We start from the raw sequence: 20,712 nt of genomic DNA on the forward strand, positions 1-20,712 counted from the left end.
ACGTATGTATTTGTTTTTATTTTATTGACTTCCAAAATTTATACTTACTCGGTCTTGCAATAAAACAAAACAACAACAACAATAAATAAATAAAACGAATTACAAAATTTTAAATGAAAAATAAATCAAATTTTATACCTATTTTCCTATGTAATATCATGTCCGACAATTATTTCATTTAACAATAATAATAAAGCCAGTAAGAAATGGATAGTGATGTAAGGATGAACTTGTGACTGTAATGTTATAGATTTAAATTCGGATCCCTCCCGGTCTTGTCCCAAGTAAACATATTAACACAAATATCATAATATATATATATATATATATGCATCTATAGTTTTGAAAATGTTTTAACCAAGTCTTTACAATTCAACTCATTTGTAGATATTGTCCATTTCTCAAGTGATTCACACCACATATATTAATTTATTTTTACGTAATTCAACATTATAATTTTGAAATAAAATTCAGCACACATATAATCTATTCCATAAAACAATCAAAAATTTAATTAAAGAGCTGATAATGATAATATATATGACTTGGTCAGTTCATGGGGATTGGTTTGCTGTCCTGTCCTGTCCTGTCCTTGTTTTTCCATGGCGACCTCGGTTGCATTGAATATAGATATATATATATATATATACACACATATACATACATGTAATAATTAAAATGATCGATATTCGATTATTTATATGAAGTCTAACTAAACCCTAAACCTTAATAAGACCATAATGTCTGTCCTCCTAATTCATGTCTTCTTCCTCGTTGTCTTGCAACTAATTTTCGTCACTTATGTCACTCCATCCCGATCCCAATTCCACCAATGCCCTCCTTCTTCCTGCGGCAACATCACGCGCATAAGCTACCCTTTTCGACTCAGCACTGATCCTTCCCATTGCGGATTGGACGACATCAATTTCCAGCTCGATTGCCATAATAACCAGACACTTCTCAATTTACAAGGACGAGATTTTGCAACGAGGCAATACATATCAACGACGCTTTTGGTGCTAAGTATCAATTATGAACAAGAGCGGATAAGGGTAGTCGACCCCGCTTGCATCAATAATATCAATATCAATACGCCCGGAGACCTCTCCTCCTGTAGTAGCCAATCATACTATTTTAGTTATTCCTACAGCTTCTACAGCGATGGAATAAGTACGGTCCCGTTAAACAAAGCAGCAGCATTCATTCATTGTTTGTCGTCCCCTATTGCGAACGATAATAATAATAATTATGTTAGAGCCCCTTTCTTTGGCAACACAACAAAAACCATCCATTTTGGAAATTCTTCCCGATTCTATAGTTATGTCGTGCTTGGATATCCTGATCGATTATCTTTGTCGGATTTACAAGAGTCTTGCACGGTGGATAAGGTGCTTTTGGTGTCCGCGCGCTCGTCTATTACCAATAAGTCATCGTTCATCGATATTTACGAGGCCTTGGCTTATGGGTTTGAGCTTTCATGGCGGGGAGTCGATTCTGAAGGTTGTTGGCTGGAGGTTCCCTATTTCACCTTAGCTCCCAATCACATTGTGACGGAAAGATGTTGTGCATATGGTTACTCATCTTTTCTTTGTAAGTGTCACTTAATTGATGTCTACTTCATATTTTAATACTCCGTCCGTCTCAAATAAAATATACAATTTTCTCTCTTATTGTATCACTTAATTATCAAATTATCTCATTTAAAAGAATTATAAATTGTCAAACCATATTGTTTAATTCCATTCTATACCTCAAATTTATTTGATTTTACACTTTAATTCATGATTATAACTTATTATAGACGATACTTTTTATCACTTATGGTCAATAATTTAGAAATAAGTAGCAGTTATACTTTATCATAATTGTAGTTTTCTTTTCAAATTGTATATACTCATTATATACTAATTTGAAATTTTGCAGGTAGATATGTTCATAGACTTCAATGTACTTTTCTCAGATCCAATCTACTTTGGAATCTTGTGAGCTTTTCTTCTAAAATTTTTATATATTTTTATACTTTAATTTTATATATTTTTGTTTACAGGGACAATGGTTACGGTTTTTTGGACAATTGGTAAGATTGGATTTTTTAAAAAAATCATTTTATAACTAATGTTTAAACGATGTTTTAAGGATAAAATTGCAAAATATATTCTACATTTATACCATATTATCACTTTTGTCCTGTATTTATCTCTCTGCCAAAATATATCTCACATGTTTATAAAAATCGCTATTTATGTCCTTTGCCCGCGCGTCACATTCACACCACGCGCCCTTACGCACAATCACGTGCGGCCACACGCGGCCAAATGATAGAAATAACGACTTTTGTAAACATGTGAGATATATTTTGTAAGCAAGATAAATACAAGACAAAAGTGATAATGAGGTATACGTGTAGTAGGATATTTTTGCAATTTTCCCATGTTTTAAGTTATTATCTATGCATTTAAATGAATTTTCAAGTTGCTTTGGCTTTTATAATTTTGTTTTATATAAAATAATTTTTGATGTTATGTGTTAAATAAATGTATACACTCAATTGATAGGAATAGAATGAGTTTAAATGCAAAAATATATTTAATTGTAAATTGTGCAATGCAAAATCATACTGAAAAGTTGACAGACATGTCATTTTTTTCTAAACAAATTAACCATGAGATTGCAAACAATTCTTCCTATTTGATATACATATATATATATATATTTTCACGAAATAATGTAGGTAAGATCTTGTCTATAAGATTGGCAATTGGATTTATGGTTGGATTTCCTCTTCTATTGTGGTTGGTGATCCATAAATGGAGAAGACGCCATTTATGCAATGATACAAATATTGAAAAGTTTTTACAAGATCAACATGATTTTGCACCCATAAAATACAGTTACTCGGATGTCAAGAAAATGACGAGCAATTTTAACGAAAAATTGGGTGAAGGAGGCTATGGAACTGTCTATAAAGGAAAGCTTCGAAGTGGTCTTTATGTGGCGGTAAAGATGTTAGACCAAACCATAGCCGGGGTCGAAGAATTCATCAATGAAGTTGGCACAATCGGGCGAATCCACCATGTCAATGTAGTGCATCTCGTTGGGTTTTGTATCGAACGCTCAAAGTATGCTTTGGTATATGAGTTTCTTCCTAATGGTTCCCTCGATAGATATATCTTCAACGAACAAAGTTTAGGAGTGCTCGCCTTGACGCTCGACAAAATGTTTGAAATTGCACTTGGAGTGGCGCGTGGAATTGGATATTTGCATCATGGTTGTGATATGCAAATCCTACACTTTGACATCAAACCTCACAACATACTACTCGACGAGAATTTCAATCCAAAGATATCTGATTTCGGGCTTGCAAGATTGCACCCCACCAACGAGAGCTTCATAAATTTAACGGGCGCAAGAGGAACGATGGGATACATGGCACCCGAGATTTTCTATAGAAACATGGGCGGCATATCTTACAAGGCCGATATATATAGCTTTGGAATGATGTTGATGGAAATGGCGGGAAAAAAGAAAATCATGAATGACTTGGTTGAAGAAAGGAATCGAATGTACTTCCCGATGTGGATATATGACCAACTATGTGCAGGAAAGGACATCGAGATGAAAGATGCAAGCGAAGAGGAAAAAAGAATGGTGAAAAAGATTATGATAGTCGCAATGTGGTGCATACAAATGAGACCATCCGATCGACTTCCTATCAACAAAGTAATAGAAATGCTTGAAAGTGAGTCCGAACCACGGATGCCTTCAAGACCATTTGCAGCGCCGCGTGAGATAGAAGCCGAAACGGATGATCATGGAACTCAAACTTATCTTGTAGATTGCATCAACTTAGATTTACTTCAAAGTTGAACATTTCGGCTTGTTTACAGCTTTAAGAATGATTGAAGTGCTCATTAGAGTTAATCAGTGATTGCTATGAGTTCTATTAGTATAGTAAGAGCATGCAGGTTGTTATTATGTAAAAGTGAGTTCATATAATTGTGCATGAGATTTAGAGTTTTTTAACAAGAGGAGCCGAATATAATTTTAAATATTTTTGTTCGTTATGTTTGTAACCAAAGGTTCGTGCTCGTTTGTTAAATATTCGAGTTTATTTGTATTGTTTAAGTTTGGTTCGTTAAGAAATTTTATTGTTCAAGTTTGTGTTTAGGTCGAATAAGTTCGTTTGAGCTTTGATTTGATAGATATGATATTTTATTTGATTTTATAATGTATATAGTATTTTATTTATTTTTTAATTAATAATCTTATATATTAATCTTCTAATTAAACATTTGCAAACATGACTCAGACTGCTTTGTTAACAAAATAAGTATTTAATATTTAAAATATAACACGTATACAATTATATATATATATATCTATAAAACAATATCCAATAATTATTACACTTCAAAACATATCAAAACCCAAAATATAAATGATTAAAAACACTCAACCCTTAAGGCCTACATAGCTGCAATATACTATTAGCTATTGTAAAAACTAACAAAATATATATTTATCTAATATATTCCACAAAAACTTCTGGGTCCTTTCAGATAAAAATTTTGAAAGTTTTTGAGTTTTAAAATTTTTTGAAAATAGTAAAAGATTGTATATTTAATATGATATTTTTTAAAAAGTTAATAATACCAAAAAAATCAAAAGTATATCAACACAAACAAAATTTTTATTCAAAACATCTTATTAAATTCTAAATCATAACGTTAAACTTACATCTAAGATCGAAGAAAGAGTTCTCAAATTGTATTATTATTATTAATATTATTATATTATTCAATTGACTACAAAGTCTAGGGAAGGCAATATAGGACAACAATTTTGTAAATTAATAAATATAAATTAGAGTGGACTCACAAGAGTCATGGATCAAGTCAAGAAGTGAAAAATAATTGATTAGGAATTATAAATATTTGTCCATATTTTATTATTATATTGATGTGACACTCGGGCCAGCAAGTCAAAATTGTACTCCCTCCGTTTCAAACACTTGCAATATTTCATTTTTGGTATGTCGCAAATACCTTGCAACATTTACAAAATAAGAACTAATTAATTATATTTAATTTCTACCCAACATTTTATCCCGTCACATCATCCAAATAAAAAAATAAAATATATATTTTTCTCTCATCATATCACCTAATTTCTGAATTATTCTACTTAATACTACTTACTAAAAACCGGTGCCAAAAGTAAATATTACACCTTGTTTAGAACAGAACAGAGGGAAACTAATAGATCAATAAAAATCCTTCGAGTGCGCTTTAGTAATATTAACTACTTCTATAAAGAATTATATAGGAAAAATCATAGCATTGACATATTTTAATTTTCAATTTGGTTTATGGTTGGAAATTTAGTTCGGTTAATTGGAATGACTTATTTTAGTTTACGAATGAATTACAATTAAATGCAATATATATATATATATATTTGATTGAAAATATAATTTGAAAATATTGATTGAAGTATTTTATAAATCATATCTTAATAAATACCCCTTCAATACAGGTATATATATATATATTTTTTACATAATAATATAATTATCTATAACACAATAATTTTGTTCATCCAACATTAGGGCTGAACATTCGGACTTTCGGTTTGGATTTTGCCAAATTCGAACCGATTCGAAAATTCGAAATTTTTGAAAAAATCAATCCGAATCGAACTGAAATAATCGAAATTCGAAAATTCAAAATTCGAACTAAAAAATCCGAACCAAACGAAAAATCCAAAATTTTAAATATTTTAATTATTTTTTTAATTTGTAAATTTCTTTTATATTTTATAATTATTTTATAATATTAAATATATATATATAATATATAAAAGTAGATAGATTAAAATATAATTAATAATTTTGAGTTTTTTTATATTAAAATATAATATTTTCTAATAAAATATTAAATATATAATAAAAAATATTAAAATGCTATATTTCGGATTTCAGATTGGTTCGAATTTTAATTATACCGATCCGATCCGATCCGAAAATCCAAAATTTATCAAAAATTCAATCCGAACCAATCCGAAAATCCCAAAAATTCGAACCAAATTTTATATTTCGATTTGATTTGGATCGGATTTTCGGATTTCGGATATTTTGCTCACCATTACCCAACACTATTTTTTCATTATGATTCAAAAAAATAATACTACAAATACTACAAAATACTTCTTATAAAAGTAAAAAAAAAAAAAAAAAAAAAGTTCAAATACTCATTACAAAAAGTTACAAAGTCAAAATAACAAACGAGTGTACCGTATTATTTCTGTCAACACATTTTTTATATTAATATGATACAAATACAACACACACTACCAAAAAATAATATATTTGTAACGGAATTCTGTCCCTAAAGTTCACGTAGCCAACGTAATTTCATTTCTAATTCCGTCTCTAATGTCATTAGTAACACAAAAAGTAGATTTAGAGACAAAAAAATTTTGTTACAAAAATAATTTTTTCTTGTACTGACATGAATTAACAATCCATGCTATAATCATATAAAATACACGACAGTTGATTTTAGTACTCCATCCGTCCCAAACAAAGTGCAACATTTATTTTTGGCACGAGTTTTTAGGTGGGTAGTATTAAGTATAATAATTTAGAAATTGGGTGATGTGATGGAGAGTGAAATATATATTTTATTTTTTTATTTGGATGATGTGAGGGGGATAAAGTGTGGGGTAGAGATTATGTATAATTAATTATTTCCTATTTTGGAAATGTTGCAGGGTGTTTGAGACATATCAAAAAGGAAATGTTGCACGGTGTTTGGGACGGAGGGAGTATATAATATAGTTTTATACAACGTCCATATAATTCTGAACAAACATCACATGTGTTGTGTGTAATAAGAACATGTGTTGTTTCTATATATTATAAGTGCTGAAAAATCAGCACCGTGCTTAATCTTCTAAATTAGCACCGTAACTATTCCCTATATTTTGACACAATTTTCTATACCACGAATAAAATTCAATTTATCTAAAAGTATATATAATTAGCATAAATTGATATCAAATATAGATAGGTGGATTTTAAATAAATATATATATATATATGTATATACATATTTATTCATTAAGAGTGATAAAAATAGAATACTCCTTTTATCCGAAATGCATGCATTCTTTTACTTTTCGTCTATAGATTAAGAGATATTAATAGTTTATGTGTGTAGACCGGTCTTGACTTTGGAAGGGTTCGAGCCACAAAATATATAGGCCCCAATATATATATATATAAAATATATTTTTATTTATAATAAAATATAAATAAAATAATTTTTTAAGATTTTTAGATGAAAAATAGTTATAAAAAATATTTTTTAATGTTTGAGACACATAGGATTTAAACTTAGACTAATATTAAAAATTAATCTCTATACTACCAAACTACAATCATTTTTTATTTATGTATATCAAATAAATTATTAATACATAAATTATATATATATATAATATAAATATATAATGAACCCCTGTTTACCACGCCCGGTGGAGGGTATGTGTGATATATAGTTTAAGAATGTATTATCTAAAATATTCTCGAAAGTATATAATGTGATTTTGAAATAATTTTATTTTCTAAAATAAATAAATAAGGAAGTACTTAATATCTTTTTACTTTTGATTTGAATTTAAATTATTATTTAAATATAATTTAATTTGATATTTATAAGAATAAATAATTTGTGTTTATTTGGACATTATAGCCTGAAAAATAGTAATTTTGATTTGAAAAATAAACTCTTAATATTGCATAATCACTACAAAAAAAATATATATATATCAGTTTTGTAACAACATTTTTTCGTTCTTAAATTTACTTTTTCCGTTACTAATGATATTAGAGATGGAATTAGGAATGAAATTATCGTTAGCTACGTGAACTTTAGGAACATAATTCCGTTACAAATATACTATTTTTTTTTTTTTTTTGTAGTGAATACATTTAATAATAACTTATACAGAATATTTAAAATAATTCTCATAACTATTTATCATTCTATAGACTAGTACAATTTCTAAAGATCAAAATATTTTTCATAACTTGCTTATTTTATTTTGAAATATTGATCACATTATTTATAATTTTTCTCTTAATTACTAAAAGCATTATATTTAATTCTTCTTTTTTATCATTCTTTTTAAAAGAAAATTATACTCTATTCGTCTGTTTCTAAAAATAACATTAAAAATATTTTTATATTTTTTATTATATATTTTTTATTCAAAATATTACATATAATATTTATTTATAGTACATAAAACAATCAACTTTAATTAACATATATATATATATATAATTAATTAAAGAGCTCATAATGATAATATATATACATATAGGGTTTGTTGCGTGCAATAATTTTTTGGAATGACGTTTTCAAAAAATATATTTTATACTTTTTATGCAATTTTCTGTAACATATAAAAAATAAATTATTTTTTTTAAATATTTATTAAAAAAATAAAAAATTAAATATTTAATTAAAAATAATATATTTTATATTGTAAAATCAATTTCTCAGAGTACGTAGTAAGACTTGGTCAAGTCATGATGGATTGGCAAGTGGCTTCTGTTTTTCCATGGCCACTAGGGTGTGTTTGTTTGTGTGTGTACTTCTTGAGATTGAAAATATTTTTAGGAGTAACAAGTTGAATTTAAATAATTTTTTAATGTGATATAAATAGACGTTTGACGTGATATTTTAAATATGAAATAGATTTATAGTATAATATATATGTATAAAAAGTATAATAGTTTGATTTGATATTTTTTTTTTAAAAAAATATAAATAATAAAAATATACGTTGAAAACCCACGAAAAGAACTCAACTTAAAGGTGTTGAGATGCATATATGTGATAATAAAAAATGACCAATGCCCAAAGTAGATTCGATCATACTCAATAATCTTATATATTGATCCAACGATTCGATTAATTGTATGAAGTCTAGCTTTATAAACCCTAAACCTTAATAAGACCATAATGTCTGTCCTCCTAATTCATGTCTTCTTCCTCGTTGTCTTGCAACTAATTTTCGTCACTTATGTCACTCCATCCCGATCCCAATTCCACCAATGCCCTCCTTCTTCCTGCGGCAACATCACGCGCATAAGCTACCCTTTTCGACTCAGCACTGATCCTTCCCATTGCGGATTGGACGACATCAATTTCCAGCTCGATTGCCGTAATAACCAGACAGTTCTCAATATCCAAGGACTAGATTTTGCTACGAAGCAATACAAATCAAGGATGCTTTTGGTGCTAAGTATCAATTATGAACAAGAGCGGATAAGACTATTCGACCCTGCTTGCATCAATATCAATACGAATACGCCGGGAGACCTCTCCTCCTGTAGTAGCCAATCATACTACTTTGGTGATTCCTACCACTTCTATGGCACGGTCCCCTTAAACAAAGAAGCAGCATTCATTCATTGTTTGTCGTCCGCTATTGCGAACGATGATAATAATAATAATAATAATAATTATGTTAGAGCCCCTTTCTTTGGCAACACAACAAAAACCATCCATTTTGGAAATTCTTCCCGATTCTATAGTTATGTCGTGCTTGGAGATCCTTATCTATCTTTGTCGGATTTAGAAGAGTCTTGCACGGTGGATAAGGTGCTTTTGGTGTCCGCGCGCTCGTCTATTACCAATAAGTCATCGTTCATCGATATTTACGAGGCCTTGGCTTATGGGTTTGAGCTTTCGTGGTGGAGAATCGATAAAAAAGGTTGTTGACGGGAGGTTCCCTATTTCGCCTCAGCTCCCAGTCACATTGTGAGGGAAAGATGTTGTTCATATCGTTACTCACCTTTTCGTTGTAAGTGTCACTTAATTGATGTCTACTTCATATTTTACTACTCCGTCCGTCTCAAATAAAATATACAATTTTCTCTCTTATTGTATCACTTAATTATCAAATTATCTCATTTAAAAGAATTATAAATTGTCAAACCATATTGTTTAATTCCATTCTATACTTCAAATTTATTTGATTTTACACTTTAATTCATGATTATAACTTATTATAGACGATATTTTTTATCACTTATGGTCAATAATTGAGAAATAAGTAGCAGTGATACTTTATCATAATTGTAGTTTTCTTTTCAAATTGTATATACTCATTATATACTAATTTGAAATTTTACAGGTAGATATGTTCATGGACTTCAATGTACTTTTCTCAGATCCAATCTACTTTGGAATCTTGTGAGCTTTTCTTCTAAAATTTTTATATATTTTTATACTTTAATTTTATATATTTTTGTTTACAGGGACAATGGTTACGGTTCTTTGGACAATTGGTAAGATTGGATTTTTTTTAAAAAATCATTTTATAACTAATGTTTAAACGATGTTTTAAGGATAAAATTGCAAAAAATATCCTACATTTATACCATATTATCACTTTTGTCCTGTATTTATCTCTCTACCAAAATATATCTCACATGTTTATAAAAATCGCTATTTATGTCCTTTGCCCGCGCGTCACATTCACACCACGCGCCCTTACGCACAATCACGTGCGGCCACACGCGGCCAAATGATAGAAATAACGACTTTTGTAAACATGTGAGATATATTTTGTAAGCAAGATAAATACAAGACAAAAGTGATAATGAGGTATACGTGTAGTAGGATATTTTTGCAATTTTCCCATGTTTTAAGTTATTATCTATGCATTTAAATGAATTTTCAAGTTGCTTTGGCTTTTATAATTTTGTTTTATATAAAATAATTTTTGATGTTATGTGTTAAATAAATGTATACACTCAATTGATAGGAATAGAATGAGTTTAAATGCAAAAATATATTTAATTGTAAATTGTGCAATGCAAAATCATACTGAAAAGTTGACAGACATGTCATTTTTTTCTAAACAAATTAACCATGAGATTGCAAACAATTCTTCCTATTTGATATACATATATATATATATATTTTCACGAAATAATGTAGGTGAGATCTTATCTATAAGATTGGCAATTGGATTTATGGTTGGATTTCCTCTTCTATTGTGGTTGGTGATCCATAAATGGAGAAGACGCCATTTATGCAATGATACAAATATTGAAAAGTTTTTACAAGATCAACATGATTTTGCACCCATAAAATACAGTTACTCGGATGTCAAGAAAATGACGAGCAATTTTAACGAAAAATTGGGTGAAGGAGGCTATGGAACTGTCTATAAAGGAAAGCTTCGAAGTGGTCTTTATGTGGCGGTAAAGATGTTAGACCAAACCATAGCCGGGGTCGAAGAATTCATCAATGAAGTTGGCACAATCGGGCGAATCCACCATGTCAATGTAGTGCATCTCGTTGGGTTTTGTATCGAACGCTCAAAGTATGCTTTGGTATATGAGTTTCTTCCTAATGGTTCCCTCGATAGATATATCTTCAACGAACAAAGTTTAGGAGTGCTCGCCTTGACGCTCGACAAAATGTTTGAAATTGCACTTGGAGTGGCGCGTGGAATTGGATATTTGCATCATGGTTGTGATATGCAAATCCTACACTTTGACATCAAACCTCACAACATACTACTCGACGAGAATTTCAATCCAAAGATATCTGATTTCGGGCTTGCAAGATTGCACCCCACCAATGAGAGCTTCATAAATTTAACGGGTGCAAGAGGAACAATGGGATACATGGCACCCGAGATGTTCTACAAAAACATGGGAGGTATATCTTACAAGGCTGATATATATAGCTTTGGAATGATGTTGATGGAAATGGCGGGGAAAAGGAAAATCACGAATCATTTGGTTGAAGAAACAACTCAAATCTACTTCCCGATGTGGATATATGACCAACTATGTGCAGGAAAGGACATCGAGATGAAAGATGCAAGCGAAGAGGAAAAAAGAATGGTGAAAAAGATTATGATAGTCGCAATGTGGTGCATACAAATGAGACCATCCGATCGACTTCCTATCAACAAAGTAATAGAAATGCTTGAAAGTGAGTCCGAACCACGGATGCCTTCAAGACCATTTGCAGCGCCGCGTGAGATAGAAGCCGAAACGGATGATCATGGAACTCAAACTTATCTTGTAGATTGCATCAACTTAGATTTACTTCAAAGTTGAGCATTGTGGTATGTGTTCTCTCTCTCTATCAATCTGATTTGAATGCGTGTTAATCGACTTTTTGCTTGTTGCTTGTATGTTATGAATGGTTGTTATGGTTGTTTTCGTTACTTATGTTGTGACTTTTTAATTTTAAAAAGTCACGAAATTATATCATGACAATATCTGTATTAATTTAAAATGTTGCAAGTATTTTGGTTTTTTTTTTTCAACTTAAAATAGTCACGAAAAAAAATTGTGACAATTTTTGTGACGAAATTGTCAAAAGACACGGAATAAAAATATTTTGACATTTTCGTTACATAAGTCCTTACTTTAAATACTCACAAGAATTTATTTGTAACTTTTTCTGCAAATATTACCCACGAAACAGTCAAAATAAAAAGTTGTGACATAAATTTATCACGAAATTACTCTCTATGATTTTTAATTATCGACAAAATCTGCGATAAATTTATGCAATTATCAACATTTTTTATGGCAGTAATCATTCAAGAAGATGTTATGTTGCCTTTGTCGTTATTTAGTCTAAGTTTGCAATTATTCATATTTGAGATTGTAATATTTAGATAATGTTTGGAATTATTACATTCTGCATATAACATTGCTATGACCTTCTTTCTTGCTTCATTTTTTGTGAAGAAAAATATTACTCATTTCATCCCAAATAATTATGTTAATTTATTTATTTATTTATTTATTTATTTTTGTCTGTTAAACTTATGCATAATCTATTTATACTAAACAACTTTATTCACCCTCGGTTCAACTCGTTATGTTAATGAATGAACTCGAACTTATTCGTGCTAAAATTAAATTAATATTCTATATGTAAGAAGAAATCCAGGCATCCAACCGATCACCAATTGTAGAGTGGTCCTTCACCCTTATATATTAGGGAGTTCCATACATTTAGCAACGTGGGATAATATTCAACACAATATTTAATAAATATATCTTTAATATTATATATAATTCTAATTTGTTTATAAATATATTAATAAATTATTATTATTATTATTATTAATTGAATTTAACATTAAATAAAATAAAAAAAATTAACAAGCTGAGCCAAACACAAACAAATTAATTGTTTAACTAGTCAAAGTTAAAAAAATAAATAAATAAATAAATAAATAAAAATAAAAATTCAGCTCATAACTTTCAACTAATGAATACGAAACAACCTCGAGTCCCTGATGGCCAAGCTCAAACATACATCAAACCTCAACTCAGTTCGGCTCATTAACACCTTCATTCACTTACGATTTTATTATATTTACTTTATCAAATAATAATCACTTTGTTCGACAAGAACAGCGGCAACTGTTCCTGAGGCGGCGGCTCATCAGACTGCTTCTCCGGGCAGCTCGATGCGGTCCCTAATAGTGCCGGCTCCGAACAACGTTGACCTTCTCAATTCTCCGATCTTCTTTTCCCAACAAGAACTCAAAATTTTGAACGACTTTTCTTTCTCCTCGAGCACCGGCGAAAGGGACTCAGGTGTCTCAAGGTCTTCAATGGTCCATGGTAATCACGTTTTAATGTGAGCTCGGCCGGTACTCTAATATTTTATATTATTTATATGGCCGCGGCTACAATGCTGAAATGTAACCGTGTGCTAACGGACAACACATAGTATAACCACATACAACACACAACATACGTTAATATAATACAAATACAGCACATGAACTAACAGAACATAATATGTTCTCACACAGCACATACAAACTATTGATTTTAGCAGATAACATACTCTCATACAATACATGTTGTAGTTATGAACAAACAATACATGTCTTTATTACGAACAACATTTGTTGTATGTAATAAAAGCATGTGTCGTTACTATATTTTACATGTGCTGCACAGTGTTGATTTTCCAAATCCAGCACAGTAACCCTTCCCTATTTATATATACACTCCTTTCTATCCTGACTCACAGTACTGTTTTTACTATTTTCATCTATTTCACCAAAAATATTTCTTTTCTTAGAAGTAATACATTAATAGAAAAAATAGCCTTCAACTTTTATATATATATATATTTATTATATAATTGCATACATATCATTTCACTTACATGTTTAAATCATTTTATACGATTTTAATAATCAATAAAATATTATTATTATTTTTTAATATATTAAAAAACTCAAAAGATTCATTTGAATTGCAACTAAGAGAGTATTTTATAATAATATTTTAAATATTATACCAATTTAATTATTTTAAACAATTTATCAAGATTATATAAATTAATTAACTATAAATATCAATAGAAATTAAATATATCAATAATATACTATACATATCAATTACAGAATTAAAATATAAATATATAAAAATAAATTGTTTTTAAATAATAAAAAATTACAAAATTTATAAAATAAGTAGAACATAAATATAATTTACCAGTAAATTAAAATTATTTTATAATTAAAAGTAAAATAAAATAATCTCCAGTTTGGGAGGGTGGCGAATAAGGCTGCAAAACGGATCAGGTCGGGTCGGATTCAGGTTCGGATCATCTTAAACGGGTTATAAAACCCTTGACCTGAACCTGACCATTAAATTAAATGGGTTGATATTTGCAACTTTAACCTGACCTTTTATTAATTGGATCAATCTGAATCTGACTCATATAACTCGTTTAAATCTAAAAATTTTAAATTTTAATTTAAAATTACAATGATACTAACAAAAATTTTAAATGCATAATATGTATATATATTAAAGCAAAAAATTATTTATTCATATCATGAAACTGATATTCAAAAATTGAATTAGCAAACGCTACATAATAGTACACAACACAATCTTTTTTTATTGTTTATTTTTATAAAATTGGTCATAAATATTGAATTGTATTGATCAAATTTAAAAAAGATATTTAAAATTTAAACGGATTTGACCCAATTATTAATTGGGTCAAAAATCTCAACCCAAACCCAACTATTTCAGGTCAAGTTCAAATCGGATTATCAGGTCGGATTAGTTTTTGTCAATTCTAGTGGCGATTATGGCTAATTTGACCCACTCGACACAAATATATAAAAAGGCAATATATATTTTAATACAATACAATATAATATTGTATCATACAGAAGTATAACTTGTTAATTTTATATGTTGTATTTTATTATATAAATATAATTATTCTATTAAAATTAATAATATATAATGTTACATAAAATTATAATGTAAATTTTATATGTTGTATTTTATTATATAAATATAATTATTCTATTAAAATTAATAATATATAATGTTACATAAAATTATAATGTATTGCCAAAAATATGTATTACATATTGTATTATCCTATTGTGTCCCAAAGCGTATTGAAAGGGTGCTATATGCAAAAATACAATGTGCATGGGAGAGGCATTTTCTCTTGTCGACTTGCAAATATAGGGGGAAAAATGGGATAGGATACTCAGGTCCTCGTCTCGCCTTTCACACAAAGTGATACACATATATATTATATGTATTTATATATTCTATCAGTCCGCCAAGATCATATTTACATTTTGCGTCATTATATTTAATATTAAAAATATTCTTATTGTTAAAATATATTTAGAAGTAATATATTATATTTATGGTAGTTATCTTATTTAAAATATTCGTATAATTCTTGTCTTATTTAGACGATTTGTATATCACTATAAATATGCACGTATGCTTATAATTGAAATAGAGAATTTCAGTTTCATATTCTAACATGGTATCAGAGACAAATTCTCTCCGGGTACATCCAAGATCCGTTATATCCCATATATATTTTTATATATTATTGATGTACCTGCTTCTATTCATGATAATGTTGTTATTTTCATGTCGTCTCCATTTCTACTGCTCCACTGACAGAGTCTACTTTCGACTCTAACATCGTTGAAAGTTCTGTTTACGATTCTAACTCTATTGAGAGCGAATGAGTCCTGTTTCCGACTCTAACTATGTTGTGAGCGAGCGAGTCTTGCTTCCGACTCTAACTTTATAGAGTGAGCGAGTCCTGTTTTCGATTCTAGTTCCATTGTGGGCGAGCGAGTCTTGTTTTCAACTCTAACGGGGTTGAGAGTTCTGGTTCTGACTTTGATCTAGTGGACGGCTACATCACTTTCAGTCAATCTTGGTGAATTCTAATCCATACGTGGAAGATCTCAGTTATATTATTTTCGGTCACTTCTGACAAATTCAAGTTTGTTCGATTATATCTTGAGTTTGAAGAGGGGTGTTAAAATATATTTAGAAGCAATATATTATATTTATGATAGTTATCTTATTTAAGATATTCATAGGATTTTCTGTCTTATTTAGATTATTTGTATATCACTATAAATATGTACATATGTTTATGATTAAAATAGAGAATTTCAGTTTTATATTCCAACACTTATATTTGTATAATTTTTTTGTACAAAAATTGTTCTATTAGTATTATAAGACACTAATTGAGGTATTTATGCAATTTTTTTTTAATTTGTACTATGTTTTGATATAATAATTAATATTCAAATATCAACACGCAAAAAATAAATGAGACCCTTGGAACCAGACGGAGATAGTACCATATATATATTGTGTGTATTAGAGGAGATTGAGGGGGTTGGGGGAGGGGATTTATATTGTTCCCACAAATTTTTCTTCCAAAATTAAATCTAAAATATTAATATATTATTCATATGTTATTTGAATATTAATAGTCTAGGGTGTGCATCCCGTCAATTTTAATCGGTTTTTGGTTTCAAAAAATTGAAATTGAATCAAATATTTTCAAAATTAAATAAAACGAATCAAACTAGTTCGATTTGGTTCGGTTTAAAATCGAAAAAATTAAACTTTTATTTATCAATATATATTTTTAATATACAATCAAATACAAATACTCAAAATTATAATATATATTATTTATTAATATATAATTTTTTATTATTTTTAAAAGTTCAATTTTTTTGATTAAATCATAACCAAAATTTATAAATTTGGTTTTGGATCAAACCGAACCAATCAACCGAACAGTCCAAACCAAAAAAAAAAAATTGATTTTCTACCGACCAACTCACCCACAAATTTTTTAAAAAAAATATCAAATTAAACATATATTTTTTATTTTTTATATTATACTAAAAATTAATTTTACTTTTAAAACATCACATAAATACATATTTATATCACATAATTCAACTATTCAAATTTAAATATTTTACAGTCCAAATATAATTCAAAATCCAAACCACCAAACACAACCTAAAATTAATAAATCCAATCGTCACAAAGCGGGGACCGTACAATGGCGCTCTTAGCCTTAACCTTAAGCCCCAACACCTCTCTCCCTCTCCCTCTCCCTCTCCCTCTCCGCATTATCCATTTCTCTCCAATTTCTCAATCCCTCTCCTTCACAAATAACCGCTCCACCGCCCGAGCTCTACCTCTACCGTCGTCTTCTCCAATGGCTTCCAGGTATTAAATTCCCCCAATTTTTCTTATATCTCCTGGAATCGCGATAGAGATCGATTCTGAGGCGAATGATGAATGAATAATGCTTTCGACAGCGGAAGAGAGGTTCTTCCGCCTGCTCTCGATTCTTCGTCGGAACCGCCGCCGATCTTTGACGGAACTCCTAAGTAAAAGCCTTTTCACCACCTCTGTAACTCTTCCACGCAATCTTCCTCTTGCTTCGTCCAATTAGGGTTCCACTTTGTTCTGATTGAATTTGTTGTTTTTTAATTAATAGGCTGTACATATCATATTCATGTCCTTATGCTCAACGCGCCTGGATTACAAGGAACTGTAAGGTCGTCTTTCTAACTTTACAATTACATACAAATTGCTTTTTGGATGGAGTTTTAGGAATAAAAATAAAAGTACAAACCCTATATTATATTAGTAGATAATAGTATTAGTGGTATTTGTCGTAAATAAGTAGATAATAGTATTAGTGGTATTTGTCGTAAATAAGTAGATAATAGTTAAATATTTGATTTGTTGATTTCGCCAAAAAAATTAATAATCGGGTAAATTTAACAGACAGATTCAAAAGGAAAGTAAAGGAAATTTAGCGGACAGACAATTTGACGGATGAATGGAGTAGTAATTATTATATTTTTTTATTAGGGGCTTGAAGAAACAATAAAACTGGTGCCTATCGACCTGAAGAACAGACCAAGTTGGTACAAGGAAAAAGTTTACCCCGAAAACAAGGTAAACTTTCAGACAGGCATTTGGTCGAAAAATAGAGATGTAATGTCAATAACCAAGTTAGGTTGTAACTTGGAATTGTGTTGAGTAGGTACCTTCACTAGAACACAATAACCAAGTTAAGGGGGAGAGTCTTGACTTGATTCGATATATCGATACCAACTTTGAAGGGCCATTGCTTTTTCCTAAGGTAAGACTTTTAGGCTTCGATTAGATATTTTTCTTAAAGAAAGTTAACGTCGATGATTAGCGTCAAAGGTTCTAAAACTATATGTAAACAATAGCCTTAGTTTGTGTATGAATTTTGATGATTTTGTAGCTATAATAAGGTTGAGTGAATGTAGGAGGCGGCGAAGAGGGAGTTTGGGGAAGAATTACTAGAATACGCCGGATCCTTCTACACGGCCGTGATTACTTCTCTCAAGGGTAACACGATGAATGAAGCCGGTGAGTTTTGTCTCTTTTCGTTGCATAAAGTGAGTCTTCGCCTACTTTTGTGAAGATGATTATGATGATCTGCAATGCAGACGCGGCTTTTGATCACATCGAAACTGCACTCTCGAAATTCAATGACGGACCATTCTTTCTCGGTCAATTCAGTTTGGTAATCGAAATTTCTTCTTTTTCTCCTTTGTCAAATAATCACTAGCAAGTGTCATGATTTATATACTCCCTACGTGGTCCCATTCCAAAGGGGCCTTTGGCGTTATGTAGTAGATTAAGGGTGTATTTGTTTGGAGGATTCTCCAAGATTTTCATTATTCATCAATTTTTTTTCCTAAGAAAATATCAAATCAATCACCTATTTTTTATTTTTTATATTATACTAAAAATCAATTTTACATTCAAAACATCACATTACTACCTATTTATATCACATCGTACAACTATTTCAATTCAAAATTTTTACTATTCAAATCTCAACTCAAAATCTGAATCCCCAAACAAACACATAATACTCCCTCCGTCCCCACTTACCATGTCTACCTTTCCATTTTTTATCTATTCCATTTATTATGTCATTTTCCTTTTAGGAAAAGTATTATACACTTTAATTTTATTTTAAAATCCTTTAATCATAATTATACTAATTCGTTATCTTAATTTTAATTTAAAATTATTTTTATTAAATAATAATTATTTTCACTAATACACTCTTAATTATTTACTAATTATATTTTTCCTAAATTTTCGTGTATAGGACACCATATCTGGGACAGAGGGAGTAGTATTTTATTGACTAGTGGAAGTGTGTTAAAGGTTTTGACATTTTTATCTTTCTAATTTAGGTAAAAAATTAATGGTATTTTAGTAGTGTATAATTACTTTTAGGAAATAGATATTTGAAGTAGGACCGACTAAAATGGTAAAAATAGTACTTTGAGTTGGGACGGAAGAACTATAACATTTGAGCTATAATTTTCTTGGATGAACTAATAGTTTATTCACTTCAGGTGGACATTGCCTATGTTCCTTTTATCGAGCGATTTCAAGCCTTCTTTTTTGATGTAAAGAATTATGACATCGCTATAGGAAGGCCAAAGTTCGCCCTATGGATTGAGGTACCGTAGAAACAACTGCTAATACGACAGGACAGATTAAGTAAGAGAGACTAACTTGTCGTACAACCTATGTAGGAGATGGACAAAATCGAGGCATATAAGATAACCAAACGTGATCCAAAGGAGCATGTCGAGAGCTACAGAAAACGTTTCTTGGTACTGCTATATTATCTCCTTTGACATTTACCTATTATTATCTATACGAAATTCACTCGAGACATGTTCTTTTATGCAGTCCTCCCTATGAAATCCCAAACAGAAAAGATCCGAGGCAGCGACAAATATCTATTGTAAGAAGTAATATTTTTCCCTTTCTTTTAGCTTTATAAACCACTCGAATGTATGTGATCAGATATTCAACGCCTCAAAGTTGTCGCTATCTATTTAGCTCATATCCAACAATCGAAATTCTGTATTATTTGCAGTCTGGCCACTTAATTCTCAGGAGTAAAAAGAATCTATTACTGGTAGACATCTATTCGATAGAATGAAGGAAGCAGAAAAATGGCGCAGGATGTGTGTACCTATGTATATTTCGCGGTTGGGGAAGAGAATCCTGATGATGCTGCGGAAGAAGAAGACGACGCGAGTGGCATTTTCCATTGCCAGTTTGCGAGTGTAGTCACAGCAACAGCTTCAGCGTTAATTCCTGGAGCTCTTTCCTAACCGAAAGAAAATTGAAATTAATTTGTTGTAAGAAGACATATGGATGTAAAATTGGATACCTTGTCTATTTATCGAACTTTTCTGTGGCAAAAATTGCTTTCATTTTCACAATGTTCAAACGAC

General features: G+C 29.9%; 5 protein-coding genes across 14 annotated transcripts in view; 4 read left to right on the plus strand and 1 right to left on the minus strand.

The window, feature by feature from the left end:
- The window catches only part of LOC127243915 (ethylene-responsive transcription factor RAP2-7-like), a 99,056-nt gene that overhangs the window by 75,523 nt on the left and 2,821 nt on the right, over positions 1-20,712 (minus strand). For 3 of the 7 annotated variants that reach the window (XM_051264155.1, XM_051264154.1, XM_051264153.1), the window contains exon 8: positions 20,448-20,585. In XM_051264155.1, the coding sequence (XP_051120112.1) occupies positions 20,448-20,585 (138 nt within the window). Of the gene's footprint in view, positions 1-13,648; positions 13,776-17,729; positions 17,937-20,361; positions 20,586-20,712 lie in introns of those variants that run through there. The other 4 variants (XM_051264152.1, XM_051264150.1, XM_051264149.1 and 1 more) reach the window with 4 other exon arrangements.
- LOC127243911 (rust resistance kinase Lr10-like) lies at positions 708-4,065 on the plus strand. 2 transcript variants are annotated; one of them, XM_051264144.1, is made up of 4 exons: positions 708-1,590; positions 1,924-1,947; positions 2,048-2,077; positions 2,732-4,065. In XM_051264144.1, exons 1-4 carry the CDS (start codon positions 741-743, stop codon positions 3,865-3,867), a joined length of 2,040 nt encoding a protein of 679 aa, XP_051120101.1. In that variant the 5' UTR covers positions 708-740; the 3' UTR covers positions 3,868-4,065. The 2 variants fall into 2 exon arrangements, with proteins under 2 accessions (XP_051120101.1, XP_051120102.1); XM_051264145.1 differs by lacking the exons at positions 1,924-1,947; positions 2,048-2,077.
- On the plus strand, positions 9,033-9,794 carry LOC127243755 (uncharacterized). The gene has a single exon (XM_051263920.1). The coding sequence runs from the start codon at positions 9,033-9,035 to the stop codon at positions 9,792-9,794; it is 762 nt and encodes a 253-aa protein (XP_051119877.1).
- On the plus strand, positions 11,035-12,187 carry LOC127243921 (rust resistance kinase Lr10-like). The gene has a single exon (XM_051264160.1). It carries the CDS (start codon positions 11,054-11,056, stop codon positions 12,152-12,154), a length of 1,101 nt encoding a protein of 366 aa, XP_051120117.1. The 5' UTR covers positions 11,035-11,053; the 3' UTR covers positions 12,155-12,187.
- On the plus strand, positions 17,454-20,708 carry LOC127243922 (protein IN2-1 homolog B-like). Of its 3 annotated transcripts, none has more exons than XR_007837050.1 (11): positions 17,454-17,623; positions 17,716-17,787; positions 17,898-17,958; positions 18,278-18,364; positions 18,453-18,551; positions 18,706-18,808; positions 18,889-18,965; positions 19,816-19,923; positions 19,999-20,079; positions 20,159-20,220; positions 20,349-20,708. XR_007837050.1 is itself a non-coding variant. In XM_051264161.1 (11 exons), the coding sequence occupies exons 1-10, from the start codon at positions 17,454-17,456 to the stop codon at positions 20,168-20,170; spliced, it is 870 nt and encodes a 289-aa protein (XP_051120118.1). In that variant the 3' UTR covers positions 20,171-20,213; positions 20,349-20,708. The 3 variants fall into 3 exon arrangements, 2 of the variants coding, with proteins under 2 accessions (XP_051120118.1, XP_051120119.1); XM_051264161.1 differs by having other exon boundaries at positions 20,159-20,213; XM_051264162.1 differs by lacking the exon at positions 17,454-17,623 and having other exon boundaries at positions 17,646-17,787; positions 17,898-17,953; positions 20,159-20,213.

This window comes from Andrographis paniculata, unplaced genomic scaffold (assembly GCF_009805555.1).
Source record: "Andrographis paniculata isolate CXL003 unplaced genomic scaffold, ASM980555v1 Contig98END, whole genome shotgun sequence".
NCBI classification, from domain to species: domain Eukaryota; kingdom Viridiplantae; phylum Streptophyta; class Magnoliopsida; order Lamiales; family Acanthaceae; genus Andrographis; species Andrographis paniculata.